The sequence below is a fragment of the Scyliorhinus torazame genome, chromosome 7 (assembly GCF_047496885.1).
Source record: "Scyliorhinus torazame isolate Kashiwa2021f chromosome 7, sScyTor2.1, whole genome shotgun sequence".
Taxonomy (NCBI): domain Eukaryota; kingdom Metazoa; phylum Chordata; class Chondrichthyes; order Carcharhiniformes; family Scyliorhinidae; genus Scyliorhinus; species Scyliorhinus torazame.
Window position 1 is genome coordinate 91,946,692 of NC_092713.1, and position 14,904 is coordinate 91,961,595.

Here is a 14,904-nt window from a genome sequence, read left to right on the forward strand (position 1 = left end):
CAGATGGGCATCGCGCCGCCCCAAAGGTGCGGAATGCTCCGCATCTTTGGGGGCCGAGCCCCAACCTTGTGGGGCTAGGTCGGCGCCGGATGAATTTCCGCCCCGCCAGCTGGCGGAAAAGGCCTTTGGTGCCCCGCAAGCTGGCGCAGAAATGACATCTCCGGGCGGCGCATGCGCGGGAGCGTCAGCAGCCGCTGACAGCTTCCCACGCATGCGCAGTGGAGGGAGTCTCTTCTGCCTCCGCCATGGTGGAGACCATAGCGGAGGCAGAAGGGAAAGAGTGCCCCCACGGCACAGGCCCGCCCGCGGATCGGTGGGCCCCGATCGCGGGCCAGGCCACCATAGGAGCACCCGCCGGGGCCAGATCGCCCCGCACCCCCCGCCAGGACCCCGGTGCCCGCCCGCGCCGCCTTGTCCCGCCGGTAAGGTAGGTGGTTTAATTTACGCCGGCGGGACAGGCATTTTAGCGGTGGGACTTCGGCCCAACCGGGCCGGAGAATCGCGCAGGGGGGCCTGCCAATCGGCGCGACGCGATTCCCGCCCCCGCTGAATATCCGGTGCCGGAGACTTCGGCAACTGGCGGGGGCGGGATTCACGCCAGCCCCCGGCGATTCTTCGACCCGGCGGGGGTCGGAGAATCTCGCCCCAGATGTGGCGAGGATGCGAGGTATCAGCCAGTGGTTTGGGGAGGGGGGTGTTGGAAATTTGAGAGGTGGCAGGTGGAACAAGTGCCAGGGAAGAGGTGGTAACTTACCCTTGCAGCTCAGTGGAGATCATTGGTCTTCTTCCGACTTTGGGCGTAGGTCCTTCTTGTCATTTTACCCTCAATGACAACCGGTGCCACTGCCTCCCAGGCGGTTTTGATGACCCTGCTGCTGATCCTCCTAGCCTCTCGGGGCAACAAGATGTCAACAGCACCAAGAGGCCTGGTCAGGTCGATATCACCAAAGCGAGGAGCAGGTCTGCATGCTGCCATGCTTGTGTGTTGACTGGGAGTGAGTGGTGAGAGAGCGTTTAATAGCAGCTCCCCCTTATTAGTGACGAGACACTGAGGCGTGAGTTTCACGAATCAGACGCCGAGGTAGCCAGTAATGGCGAGAAGCTTGTGGAGGCTCATTTTTGGCATTAAGTGCTGTTGAATACGGGCTGCGATCTCGCCAACATGGTCGTCGAGAAACACCCAAAATGGCACTTAGAAATTTTCCCATTAAATTGCACCTTCTGCCCCATATTCCATGCGCCGCTCAGAGCTCTTTCTTTGGGAGGCAGAGAAAGCCCAATTTCACTGTGGAAATAAGTGTGGTCACTTCAAGGTAAAAGGCCACATACATGAGAATATAAAATTTAAGGCTGTACTGATGAAGATCATTTTTGAATAGCTTTTATAAAGACTGCGTGAACCATGTAAATTTTAAAAGGTCTTTATAACGATTAGAGGGGCTAAAAGTCAGTGTCAGACAAAATATATATCAAGACAGGATAGCAAGTTTGCACTCAAGTGTCAAGTTAGTACACAAATTGTCTTAAGGGTAAAAAGATTGATGTGATGTTGCATGAGCTGAGTCTATGATGAATTGCCATATTCAGAATTCCAGTGCACCTTTCCCAGAAAATAGCACTGCAATACCTTCAAGAAGCATGATAAGGTCCTCCCCCCCCCCCCCCCCCCCCCCCCCCCCCCCCCGCCCCCCCCCATGTGCATTCTGCAGGGATTACTCCCTCCGTGATACCCTGGTCCACTCCTCCATCACCTTCAACTCCTCATTCCATTCCCATGGCAACATCCCTTGCAACCACAGAAGGTTCAACACCTTCCGCTTTAGCTCCTCCTTCGTCACCATTCAAGGCCCCGAACACTCCTTTCAGGTTAAGCAGCATTTCACTTGCACCTCCTTCAATTTAGTCTACTGTATATATTGCTCCCAATGCGGTTTCCTCTACATTGGGGAGACGAAACGCAAACTAGGTGATCGCTTTGCGGAACACCTCCACTCAATCTGCAAACATAACCCCCAACTTTCCTGTCGCTTGCTATTTTAACTCACGATCTTGCTCTCATGCCCACATATCCATCCTTGGCCTGCTGCAATACTCCAGTGAAGCCTAAAGCAAACTGGAGGAAGAACACCTTATCTTCCGTTTCGGCATGTTACAGCCTTCTGAACTCAACATTCAGTTCAACAACTTCAGACAGTGGCCCTTCTCCTCCATCTTGACCACCTTTTTTATTTTATACAAAACAGCTTTGTTCCAACAAACCCCCCCTCCCCCACTGGATCAACTGTCATTTGTTCTTTAGTTTTACTTTCACCCATTGATACATTCTGCTATCTTACCTTTATCAGCACCTTCTTTAGCCCTTCACACTGCCATTGGCACTTCCTCTGTCTTGTGCTCCGCCAATCTTTGTTATAATCTGTGATGACTGTCAATTTAAGGGCAACACAGCAGAGTAAGGGTCACTTGACTTGGGAGATCAATTGGGACTCAGAATAGAAATTCACCCCAGGGTGAGGTGTTTTCTCAGGTGGTGGCATTCCAGAACTAGCAGCAAACATACTGCTGCTCTTGTAGATCCTTGTTCAATAAATTCTTTGTTGTTCACTAATGAAGTCTTTGAAAGTGCATCATTACACAATCTTTCCTAGATCCCACCAATCACTCACCTTCTACTCTGTTCCAGCTGCTCCACCCCCTCTTATACAGTATATAATCCATCCCATTTCTCCCTCTCTTTAGCTCTGAAGAAGAATCAATGGACTCAAAACGCTAACTCTCCACAGATGCTAGTCGACCTGCCGAGCTTTTCCAGCATTTTCTGTTGGTACTGCAATAAAACAACTTGGAAGTAGCAGGTAGGTTCAATAATTAGTGTAAAATTTGGGAGCAGAAGAAATGCCATTAGTACCATTTAATAGGTTTATGTCTCATGCATGTATGCCATGAACTGTTTCCAAGAGACACATTGTACATCTGATCCTGGCTCCTCATCAGTAACAAAGGAAATTAAATAGCTGGGTATGCTGATCAATGCATCAGACACTTGTTGAATTGATCTGTGGATGGCGGCTTGACTTAATGTTGAGATGATCCTTAGACTGGAAGGAGGTAGAGGCAAAAACATTGCCCCGACTGTAATTCTAATCCTTTGGAGCAGGCTGGATGCAGATGTCCTTCCAAAAGATTTGTAAATGATTTCATGTCGATCTTGTTAGGAAATAGAGATAGTTTAAGTAATTTATATTTGAATTGTGTGTGTTAGCAATAAGGTATAAGCTCATTTTTGTGTTTTTGTATTTGTGTGCTAAGAAAGGGTCAAAACTTCAGTTTAGCTCCATGCTAAAAAAATATACCTGCAAGCCTGTGGCCCAGTTTCGATGCCTGCATTGGAATTAAGCTTTTATGACCCCAAAAGCAAACTGGATTTAAAAGAAACTAAGTTGTTACTTAGCCACCGGAGGCCCACACTGAAAAACAGAAGCACTTGAGTTTCAGTTTGGAACCAAGTCATCCCGAGGCAAGGAGCATTCCACAGGCACTGCCAGGATAGGCAGGTCAATACAGAGGTACAGAAAGCAAGTCCTGAAAGCTGAAGAACAGAAAGTCCTGGAAACCAGGGAATGGGACAGAAGCGAGTTCCGGGAGGCTGAAGGAACAAATAACCAAATCTGGTAAAAGTATTCTGTTTCATGAAGTCAAGAGCAGAGAGAGAAGCGCCCAGTTAAAGATGGGGCTGGAAGGTGCAGACCTGGGGCCAGGGGGGGTGGGGGGGGGGGGGGGGGGGGAGGAACGAGGCTTACATGAAGGTAGATATCCGAGGTGATCTGAAGGTTTGTGGCATCTTAATACAGCCTGCGAAGTGGTGGTGCTCTGTTGGCATGTCTGGGTACCTGGGGGGTTGTCTTGAAGCTTGAAAGCATGTGGTAATCTTGTGGGAAGTCGTGTGTTATGGTTAAAGGATACATGTAAGCTGTTCTTGTTAGGTTTGAAGTTTAAAGGTTAAATCTTGTATTTTTTGTGATAAGGGGATTTTGAAAGGGGAGGTTGAAACGTCAAAGTGGATCCTCGGTGAAGGTATACAAAAGAAAACATTGTTAGCGAGAAGATTCCAAGGCATGTACTTTGACAGCAGAAATTGGAAGCCCTCGTGTTAAAGACAGAATTCCAGTGAGACCAGTTGGCTCACAGTGTGGCTAGCAGCGGGGTGGGGGGGGGGGGGGGGGGGGGGGGGGGGTGGGGGGGGGGGGGGGGTATGCCAGCCGCTGTTCATCGTGCCTGGGTGCAGGTGGCAGAGGACATGAGCGCCGTGGGCAACACTGTCTGGACCGGCCAGCAATGCTAGAAAAAACTGCTTGACCTCCTTAGGATGGCCAGGGTAAGTAGGTAGCACTGGCACCAACCCCCATCCCACACACCCATAACCCCACCCCTCCAACCCCCACCAGGAGGCAGCCAGACCCCCACCATGCACCACATGCTGCCATCCATTCCGACCTGGTGACCTGGTGCCCTGGCAACTCAAGTCACCAACTACCCACCCCCTGGGCTGCATGCATCAGACTGTTAACACTGCGTTTTCTGTTTTTCCCGCCCCCCCGGGAAAAGGCCACCCATAACCATTGGGAGCGCGAGAAGACTGGAGGAGAACTGCCAGACCTGCGGTCCCTCACCGCTGCAGAGTAGTGGGCCGTGGACATGGTCGGCGGGCCCGAGGAAAGGCAGTTGCCGGGGTGGAGGTCGACATTGGGCGAGGAAGTGAAACCCTGCTGAGTTGCAGTTCCCCATGGCATGTGTGTCACCTCCCCACCACCACCATCACCACACCACCCTCACCCCCCTCACACCAGCCTCGCCCCAACATCACCCCAACACCCCCGCTCCACCAATACCACCGCCCAATTTCCCCTCGCCAACACACCCCCACCACCCCCACTCACCCCCGGCCTAATCATGTGTCTTGTCTTGCAGGATCTGCTGGTGATGGGGCGGGCCCTTCTGGTGTCCCATGCCCCAGTCACAGCCACAGCCAGAGCTCCAGGTGCCGACCAGCGATGATAACATGGACGCGAGCCATCTACCCGAGACCCAGCACACCGTGGAGCTTGAGTGCGAGGATGAGACAGATTTCCCATCACAGCTGTCTCCAACAGCCTCCACCATTCCAGAAGACTCACCTTGGTTGGGCACTTAAGTGAAGAGGCTCCTGGAGTACTCACTGGTGCGCACCACACACATGCTTCAGTACAGCACGTGGAGGTAAAAAGTCCCAAGAGAGCAGAAGGTCATAGATCAGGCCGACCCCAGGAACTAGCTGCCGTCCAGGGCTTCTTGATCGGACAGTCCCATTGAGCATTGAGATGCAGTCGCAGAGCCAGTTACTGCAGGAGGGGTTGCACCTGCAGGCGCAGGTGGAGGAGTCCAACCGCATGCAGGGGGCCGGAGGTGGTGCCGGCCATGCATGCCACCCAGGTCAACTCCACATGGGTAGCGTCCGCGGTGGGGGCCTTGTGGGCGAGGGTTTCGGCCATGGATCAGCATGTCCAAGGCCTGGGGCATTCTTTGCAAGCGATGCCCGAGGCCCAGGACAGGGCTGCCTTCTCACAGGCAACCATTGCCAGAGCCACCTGGAGGTTACAGCGGCGCTCCTGAGCGTGGCCCAGTCACAGCGGGCCATGGCTGAGTGTCAGCGGCATTGCCCAGGCGCTGGCCAAAGTGGTGTAGTCACAGAGGGAGGTGGCCCAGTCCCAGAGGGAAATGGCGCAGTCATTGGATGATGTGGCACAGACCAGAAGGTGGTGGCACAGGCCATGGGTGATGTGGCGCAGTCCCAGGCGGAGATGGTCGACTCCCTGTGCTCCATGGCCACGAGCATGCTGACCCTGTTCAAGACAGCAGTGATCCTCTAGGACTGGCAGTGCCAGGTGGCAAGGGAGCCTCAGGGGTTAGCTCCACTTAAACCCACTTCCCATGGAGTAGTCCAGGGGCCATCGGGCACCCAGAAGGATGAGGAGATGATGGGGTCCGTGCCGGTGGCTCCCGCAGGAGAGGTGCCGGAACATTGCAGCACCTCGGACTCCTCCCCACCCCCCTACTCTTGTCCCTGGCACATCTGGTGGGCAGTGGGCGGAACAGCACCACACCACTTGGGACACCAGAGCAGCAGCCAGCGCATCCAGGCCTGCTTACCCCAGAAGACACCCGTTAACGGGGACCCAGGTCACAGGGCCGGAACACAGAACATAGAACATGCAGTGCATACAGGAGGCCATTCGGCCCATCGAGTCTGCACCGACCCATTTAAGCCCTCACTTCCCCCCTATCCCCATAACCCAATAACCCCATCTAATCTTTTTTGGTCAGTAAGGGCAATTTATCATGGCCAATCCACCTAATCTGCACGTCTTTGGACTGTGGGAGGAAACCGGAGCACCCGGAGGAAACCCACGCAGACAGGGGGAGAACGTGCTGACTCCGCAGAGACAGTGACCCAGCAGGGAATCAAACCTGGGACTCTGGTGCTGTGAAGCCACAGTGCTAACCACTGTGCTACCGTGCTGTCCTCCACTCCTGATGTACCATCTGGGGAGCCACCTAGACGTAGCATTAAGGCCCGTAAGGCCAAAAATGTAGACACCAGTTAAGTTAGCACGGCTGCAGGACACAGTTTAGCGATAGAGGCTAGGGCACAAATCTGTATATATGTTTTCACATTAAATACCTGTGCATAATGTTACAACCTGCCTCGGTGCTCTGTCAGAAGGATATGGGGTGTGGGCTGGGCTGGCTGGCTGCAGAGGGGATGCAGGGAGATGGGGGGAATGGACAGACATTTGGGGTGGGCTTGGCTCAGGGACTACAGTTCAGCCAGCGCTCACTGCTCCGGTGTTCCACCACCATCCCACTGTCCCCAACTTTGCCACCCCAGGGACTCGATGGGACTGTGTAATGGAATGGCCAGCTTGCATGCAGGGATCACCCACGTGAATGGTGGCAGTGTCAGACGTTGGCAAACAATGTGGAGCACCAGAACTCATAGCAGCGTGGGTTGACATCATCCTCCATCCCATGGACCATATCCAATGTTATTGCTAAACTAGGGCCCGCACCCCATAGTGCCGCAGGTATATATCTCGGAGTGGGTTGCAGGCCGGGGGTTGGGGTGCACACTGCACGGGTATCAGGCGCAGATGTGCATGATGCGCCTGATGCGCATCAGATGGTCACACATCAGCTGCATGATCATCGAGTGGAACCCCTTTCGGTTTGTCATCTGCAGGTCCTCGTAGGGCAATATGCATACCCTCGATGACCCCCTGGACCCAGGGCATCCTGGCGATGGCAGCGAACCCTGCGGCCTGGGCATCCTGGTGGGTTGGTCCACTTTGAAGGTGGATGTATTGAGCCACCTGGGCATATAGCGCCTCCATGATGGCATGGATGCATCTGTGCACCGAGGTCTGTGAGATCCCGGACAGGTCCCCACTCGGCGCCTGGAAAGACCCCATCGCATAAAGGTTCAGGGCGACCATCACCTTAACGGCCACTGGGATTGGGTGTCCTCCCCCATACCACCACGTTGCCAGGTGTGCCATCATCTGGCAGATAGTTCACACTGTCTCTCCGTGCGGCCAGAGTCTTCGACGGTATGCCCGGTCCTGCAGGTCCTCGAATGACAGGTGGTGCCAGTACACGCAAGGACTCATGCGGCGCCTCCTTGGCACCTCCTCCTCCTTGGCCTATTGAGCGGCCGGCTCTCCAACCTGGGCGGCTGCCAGCTGTCCTTCTGTGGCACACTCCGTTGCTGCCCGCTCCACTGCTGCAGCTTCCTCCTCCTCGAACAGTGTCCGCTAGTGCAGCCGCAGTGCATCCCCCAGGGCATTCGACAAGTATCAGAAAGGCCACCATTGCTGGTTGAATTCCAATACCCATTGTCTGCAGGGGTTGAAAGGCCGACATGCTAGCATGGTGCGTACCCCCGTGCCCAATCAGGTCCACTGGGCTATATGGTGGCCCTGGTTGGCACCGTGGACTCTGCCGCCACATGTCGTTCCCCCCCCCCCATTCCTGCACCCCTAGCCCTGTCTAAGGCCGGCTCCATAGGGACCTCTGGCAGGGGTATGCACCGTTCTCCCTGTGGGGGCTACTGTGGGTGTACCCTGGGTGGGCCGCTGGTGGATGGCAGCCAGGGTGGAGGGGGTGTGGTGGTGGGTGGGGTGCGGGGGTGGGGGCACTCATACGGCCGGTGTCACTCATCAGATCCAGAGGGCAAGGTGGGTGGTCAGTGGGCACGCAGCAGTATGCCACCGGTAATGGCAGTCGTGCCTGGACACCGCCACAGTCCCGTGGGATGGTCACCCCGACCACTCGGCCTATTCCCCGTCACCCATCCCCCGGCCCTGGCAGCCCCCCCCCCCCATTCCAGCTAGCCCGGCCAGTGTCCGACCTGGTTGCCCACTGTCGCTCCTTTCTGCGTCCTACCTCCTCTCTCTCTCTCCTTCACCAGCCATGATGCTGGTTTCACAAGTGAACCGCGTCGTCGGGAATCCGGCTCACCGGAGGAAGAGAATCGCGGAGGCGGCAGAGAATACCGGGTTGGGCCGGCTAATGATATGCAAAAGGTGTTTACTCTACGAGTGTTCCGATACGCATTGACGCTGCTGTCGAGGTGACGGAGAATCGGGATTTGGTGTCAAATCGGCGGGCCCCGCGATTTTGGTGTCAGAACCTATTCTCCGCCCAATCGCGTTTTGCGAATTCGGCATCAGCAAACGGAGAGTCCCCCCAGGTTCTATCAATCCAGGTTCCATCTGTCGTGTTCATCACCCAGGGGTAACACGGACTGCAGCCGGATGCAGTTGTACTTGAAAGCAGACTCCAAACTTTGATGTTGGTTCAGTACGCTTTATTGAACTTGCTAAGCAGTGCACACAGTTCGCTGTGGGTTTGACACTCTACTAACTAATCTAAGCGTGCTTACTATAACTAACCAGACCAGACTAGCTCTGATCCACGTGTAGAAGGTGTTGAATGATTTGTACACCCTGACTCTCACTCCAGTTGTCACCAGTGGAAAGAGGCAGAGTGCTGATGCCTCGTGTGTTTTATAGTGGGAAACCACCTTCTAGTGTTCTGCCTGGTGATTGGTTGTGTTCTGTCCTGTGTGTTGATTGGCTGTACTGGGTGTCTATCACTGCCTGTCTGTATCTCATTATGTGCATGAGTGCATATCATGACACCATCCTGGGAACTGACTTGTCCGATAGTAACATCAGCTGGGTTTGTAATAATCTGGAACATGGGGCTGGATTTGCCCCTCACAAATTGGGATTCAATAAAGAGGGGAGTTCCTCAGGGTAGTGACCTAGGCCCAACAATCTTCAGCTGCTTCATCAATGACCTGCTTTCCATCATAAGGTCAGAAATGAGGATGTTTGCGGAAGACTGCACAATGTTCAGCACCATTCGCGACTCCTCAGATAATGAAGCAGTCCATGTCCAAATGCAGCAAGGCCTGGACAATATCCAGGCTTGGGCTGACAAGTGGCAAGTTACATCCGCGCCACAAATGTGCCAGGCAATGACCATCTCCTACAAGAGAGGATCTCACCATCACCCCTTGACATTCAATGGCATTCCCATCGCTGAGTCTCCCATAATCAACATCCTGGGGGTTACCATTGATCAGCAACTGAAATGGACGAGCCATATTAATACAGTGGCTACCAGGGCAGGTCAAAGGCTAGGAATCCTACAGCAAGTAACTCACCTCCTGATTCCCAAAGCCTGTCCACCATCTACAAGGAACAAGTTAGGAGTGTAATGGAATACTCTCCAGTTGCCTGGACGAATGCAGCTCCAACAACACTCAAGAAGCCTGACACCATCCAGGACAAAGCAGCCCGCTTGATTGCTCCCCTTTCCACAGACATTCAAACCACTGACGAACAGTGGTAGCCATGTGTACCATCTACAAGATGTACTGCAGTAACTCACCAAGATTCCTTAGACAGCACCTTCCAAATCCACAACCACTACCATCTAGAAGGACAGAGCAGCAGATACCTGGGAACCCCACCATCTGGAGGTTCCCCTCCAGGTCACTGACCACCCTGACTTGGAAATATATCGTCGTTCCTTCACTGTTGCTGGGACAAAATCCTGGAACGCCCTCCCTAACAGCACAGTGGATGTACCTACACATCAAGGGCTGCAGTGATTCAAGAAGGCAGCTCACCACCATCTTGTGAAGGGCAACTAGGGATGGGCAATACATGCTGGTCTAACCACCAACGTACATCCTGTAAATTAACTTTTTTTTAAATGGTTGCTGCCTTTGTTCCCAACTCTGACAATATTTGCAAGGGCGGAGGGAAGAGCGGGAAAGTGAAGCCATTCGCCCAGCTCACCGTCTAACGTCCTGAGATATTCATGGGGTTCGACAGCTATTAGGAGCTTTCTGAAGCTGACCAATTGCAAACTGGTATGAACAGGGACGGTAGTGCTGAAACAATTTTATTTAACACAAGAAAGTAAATTTGGAAAAAAAGTACAGAGCAGTAATAAAATCTGTGTAAAAAAAAAGCTCTCTCTTCATCTTCTACAATAATGACCACTTATTTGGGCGAAAACATTGCTCACTTCCTTGGTGTACCTCCTCCAATCCCACCCCAGAAGCCACTAATTGGGTGGCAGATTTGTCTCCTGAACCCATGAAAATCGCACTTCACAGCATCCTGGCATCGGCAGTGAGTGAACCCTCCTCCCAATTCCTGCTTCCAAAGGAAAACCTGCCCGTAGAGACAATTCCCTCAGACATTGCAAAGTATGTATGACCAGGCTTCCAGATAAGATTGTTGGCAGCATGGTGGGTGTGAGGGCACAATTTATTACATAATCATTGAATTATTAAAATACCAGCAGAACCAGTGAAGCATTTGCAATGCAATGAGCATCTTTATTGCAATTCCATCCCATGCCATTTCATCCTTCCCATACCAAGCCTCGAATCCAATACCTATCCCATTCCTTTCATCCCTCTCATATAGTCCCTATATCATCCCACCCCTTCTTCTTATGCCTTCCCATTCCACCCATGTCTTCCCGATTCCAAATCTCCCATGTATTACCCTTTCTCGGGGTCGGTCACTAGGGTGCATAGGTTCAAGGTCCGTGGGGCAAAGTTTAGAGGAGATGTGCTAGGCAGGTTTTTTACACAGAGGGTGGTGAGTGCCTGGAACGCGTTGCCTGGGGAGGTTGTCGAAGCAGATCCATTAATGCGTTCAAAAAGCATCTCGGCAAATACATGGATAGGATGGGTATAGAGGGATACGGAGCTCGGAAGTACTGAGGGGTTTGGCCCAGGGTGGTTTCATGACCAGTATAGATTTGGAGGGCAGCAGGGCCTGTTCCTGTGCTGTATTGTTCTTTGTTCTTTGTTCTCCTATGCCTTCTGTTTTCCCCAAGCTGTTCCACCCTCAAATAAACTAAATTGTATGCAAATTAAGTGTTTTTAACCTCAGAAGGTGATAGAATTCTGACACTTACCCCAGGTAATGTCTGTATTGAGTTATTGTCCATCCACAGCTCCTTCAGGCTCTGTAACTGTTCCAGGACTTCAGGCTAAAGGAACAGAAAAACTATGTAAAGCCATTAGTCCATTTACGCTGAGATCAGAATTTAGATAGAATCAATACAGCCATATGACATACTGACCTCATTACAATATAATGATGAGAATTTAATTTCTAAACTGATTAAGATGTTCCTTAGCTAGCAAATATGCTACTGAACTCAGGGCATGATAATCCTGCACAATGAAATTTCAGTTTAAATATTCTGTATGCAGCCTCCAGTCCCTCAAGACCAACATACTTTTAGTTTCCCAACCTTCCACTTGACGTTTGTTGGCTGCATCTTCAGTCACACACTTCCAATCCTCTTGAGTTCCACACCTCATTATTTCTTCCTAGCTCCTGTCTTCAAAGACTTCCATACGCAACCACCTTTTGTCCCCGCCTGCTCCTTGTAATAGCCCGCACAGGGCCTAAGGGGTGGGATTGATTATCTTCCCCGTGGTCCTTGCGGAGTACGAGTTCCCCTGTTAGGGGCGGGGGATCTCTATTAACCTCTGAATAAAAGGTCAGCCAATAAAACACCGACCAGTGAGGAACCCGGGGATCTACCGGGCTCTGTATATATCATGTTGTAAATAAAACTTTGTTTCTTTATTTTACTCGGTACAAACTCCAATGTAACCAAGTTGGGAACATCAATGTTCATCACTAGTAGCACCACTGACTCAATAGCACCACTGCTGACTGAGCTCGACAATTCTGGAAGGTCATAGTTGCATTACCGAGGTTGAAATCTGTGGTGAGAGGACTATTGGAAGGGAAAACCTTCACTAAACAAGCTGTTGTAGATGCAGCTGCCCATGAAAGTATAGTTAGATCTGACCAACCAGTCAGTCCAAAGATGTGCAGGTTAGGTGGATTGGCTATGCTAAATTGCCCTTAGTGTCCAAAATTGCCCATAGTGTTGGGTGGGGTTGCTGGGTTATGGGGATAGGGTGGAGGTGTGGACCTTGGGTAGGTTGCTCTTTCCAAGAGCCGGTGCAGACTCGATGGGCCGAATGGCCTCCTTCTGCACTGTAAATTCTATGAAATCTATGAACCCACAGTCCTTATGGAAACAAAGTCTCATCTTCACATTGAAGCCAGCCTCTATTGTGTTATGCGACACTGCTACCATACTAAATTGGATTGATTCAGAACAGATTTTTCAGTATAAAGCAAGGAATCAATGAAACGCTATGGATCAGGAGCAGTAACAGTATTGTATTCCGCCACGATCTATAACTTCTTGGCCCAGTATATCCTTAGTCTGTCATTACCATCACGTAAGGCAACCAACCCGAGATCAATGAGGATTGTAGTAACGCAAGTCAGGAGTAGCACCTGGCACATCTAAAAGTAAGGTGCCAACCAGGTGAAGCTGCAACATAGGACTGTGTGCTAAACAGCTGAAGCAACATGCCATAGAAAGCCAAGCAATCCCAGGACCAAAACTCTGCATTTTTGCCACATCAAGCCCTGAATGGTAGTTGGTAATTAATCACTATCAGGAGGATAAGGCACCATGAATATCCCCCATTCTTAACAATGACAGAGCACAGCACATGAGTTCAAAAGACATGGCTGAAGTATTTGCAGCCCATCTTCAGCCATAGGTGTCGAGTGAATGATCCATATTGGCCAACTCCTGAGGTCTCCTGCATCACAGATACAGTCTTCATACAATTTTATGCACTCCACATGCTTTCAAGAATTAGTTAAGTGCAGTGGATAACAGCAAAGGATGGGGCCTGACGGCATCCTGGATATCCTGCTGATAAATAGCAGGTGACAGTAACACCACTTATTGGCTTTTTCAGAGTCTTGACATTCAACTGCATTACTATCACTGAATCCCCACCATCAACATCCTGCGAGTCACTATTGACCAGAAAGTTAAGTGAACCAGCCACATAAATATTACAGGAGAAGGTCAGGAGTTGAGTATTCTGCAATGAATGACTCACCCTGACTTGACAAAAGCTTTTTACCACCTACAAGGCACAAGTCAGGAGTAATGGAATACTTTCCACTTGCCTGGATGGGTGCAGATTTAGCAAATCCATTCAGGACAAAGCTTAATCAACATCCCAACCATTACCTGAAAGTTTCACTTCTGTCACCACTGCACACAGGTTGAGATGGTTCATGGGGCATCTGTCTTTGAACTTTGAAGGGCTCAGCAGCTTCCTGATTTAAACTGCCAATTTGGCATTGATGTGTACCTGACACCATTTCACTTTGACACATACGTTAGAATTTAGTGGTATGGAGAACTGATGGGAGCCCTGGGTCATTTCCGTGGGAGAGGCCGATTACGATTTAGGTGCCATCAGAAATGTAACTGGCCAACTTGCACACACACTCAAACACAGGCACACATACGCACACACAACTCATGCATGCATACACCTCCATTCCCTTATTCAGTTCCTATTAAAATGTTATTGTCTTCCAGTTCCACATTCAACATGTTGAATTTTGTTCTCTCAGTAGATGTTGGGCGGGGTTCTCCTTCCTGCCAGACTCTTTTTCTGGCGCAGCGCGCCCTCCCCAGCAGTGGGATCCTCCATCCCGGCAGCTGGCCAATGGGGTTTGTCATAGTGGCTGCCCCACACTATCGGGAAATCCGCGGGCGTGAGTGCGCTGCCGGCGAAGTGGAGAATCCTGCCGACAGAGAATCCAGCCCAACCAAGGGCTGGTTTAGCTCAGTGGGCTAGATAGCTGGTTTGTGATGCAGAGCAAGGCCAGCAGCACGGGTTCAATTCCCGTACCAGCTTACCCGAACAGGCGCCGGAATGTGGCGACTAGGGACTTTTCACAGTAACTTCATACTTGTGACAATACAAGGTTATTATTATTATTGTCTGACCTGCTGAGTTATACCAACACTTTCAGTTCTTGTTCTTGAAAATGTTATTGGTGCCTGTTTTATATAAGATGCATAGCACCCTGGCTAATACTGTATGAGTCTCCCCCAGCTGCTTTGAAGAATCCAGTGGCATAAAAGACAAGGTTGGTCTGGATTCTCCATTTCTGAGACTAAGGGCCAGATTATCCGATTCTGAGGCTAAGTGTGGAGGATCCGTGGCGTTTTAGGTGGAAAAAATCGACGGTGCACACTCACCATTGCTGCAACTGGTGAGTCAAAACATTCTAGTGACCAGCAAGTTTCCAAAACTGTCAGTTTGAAATGTAGCTCAGTAGCTAGTCTAAAGTTAATAATAATATATTAAATTAAAGGCAATCCTGAGAAGTAGGCAGAAATTGTCTAATCAGTGACCATCTTTAA

General features: G+C 51.1%; 1 protein-coding gene across 10 annotated transcripts in view; it reads right to left on the reverse strand.

Annotated features, from left to right (window-relative positions):
- lrrc7 (leucine rich repeat containing 7) overlaps positions 1-14,904 on the reverse strand; it is an 895,132-nt gene that overhangs the window by 310,032 nt on the left and 570,196 nt on the right. For all 10 annotated transcript variants that reach the window (XM_072511053.1, XM_072511057.1, XM_072511054.1 and 7 more), the window contains one exon: positions 11,545-11,619. In XM_072511053.1, coding sequence (XP_072367154.1) covers positions 11,545-11,619 — 75 coding nt within the window. The remainder of the gene's footprint in view (positions 1-11,544; positions 11,620-14,904) is intronic.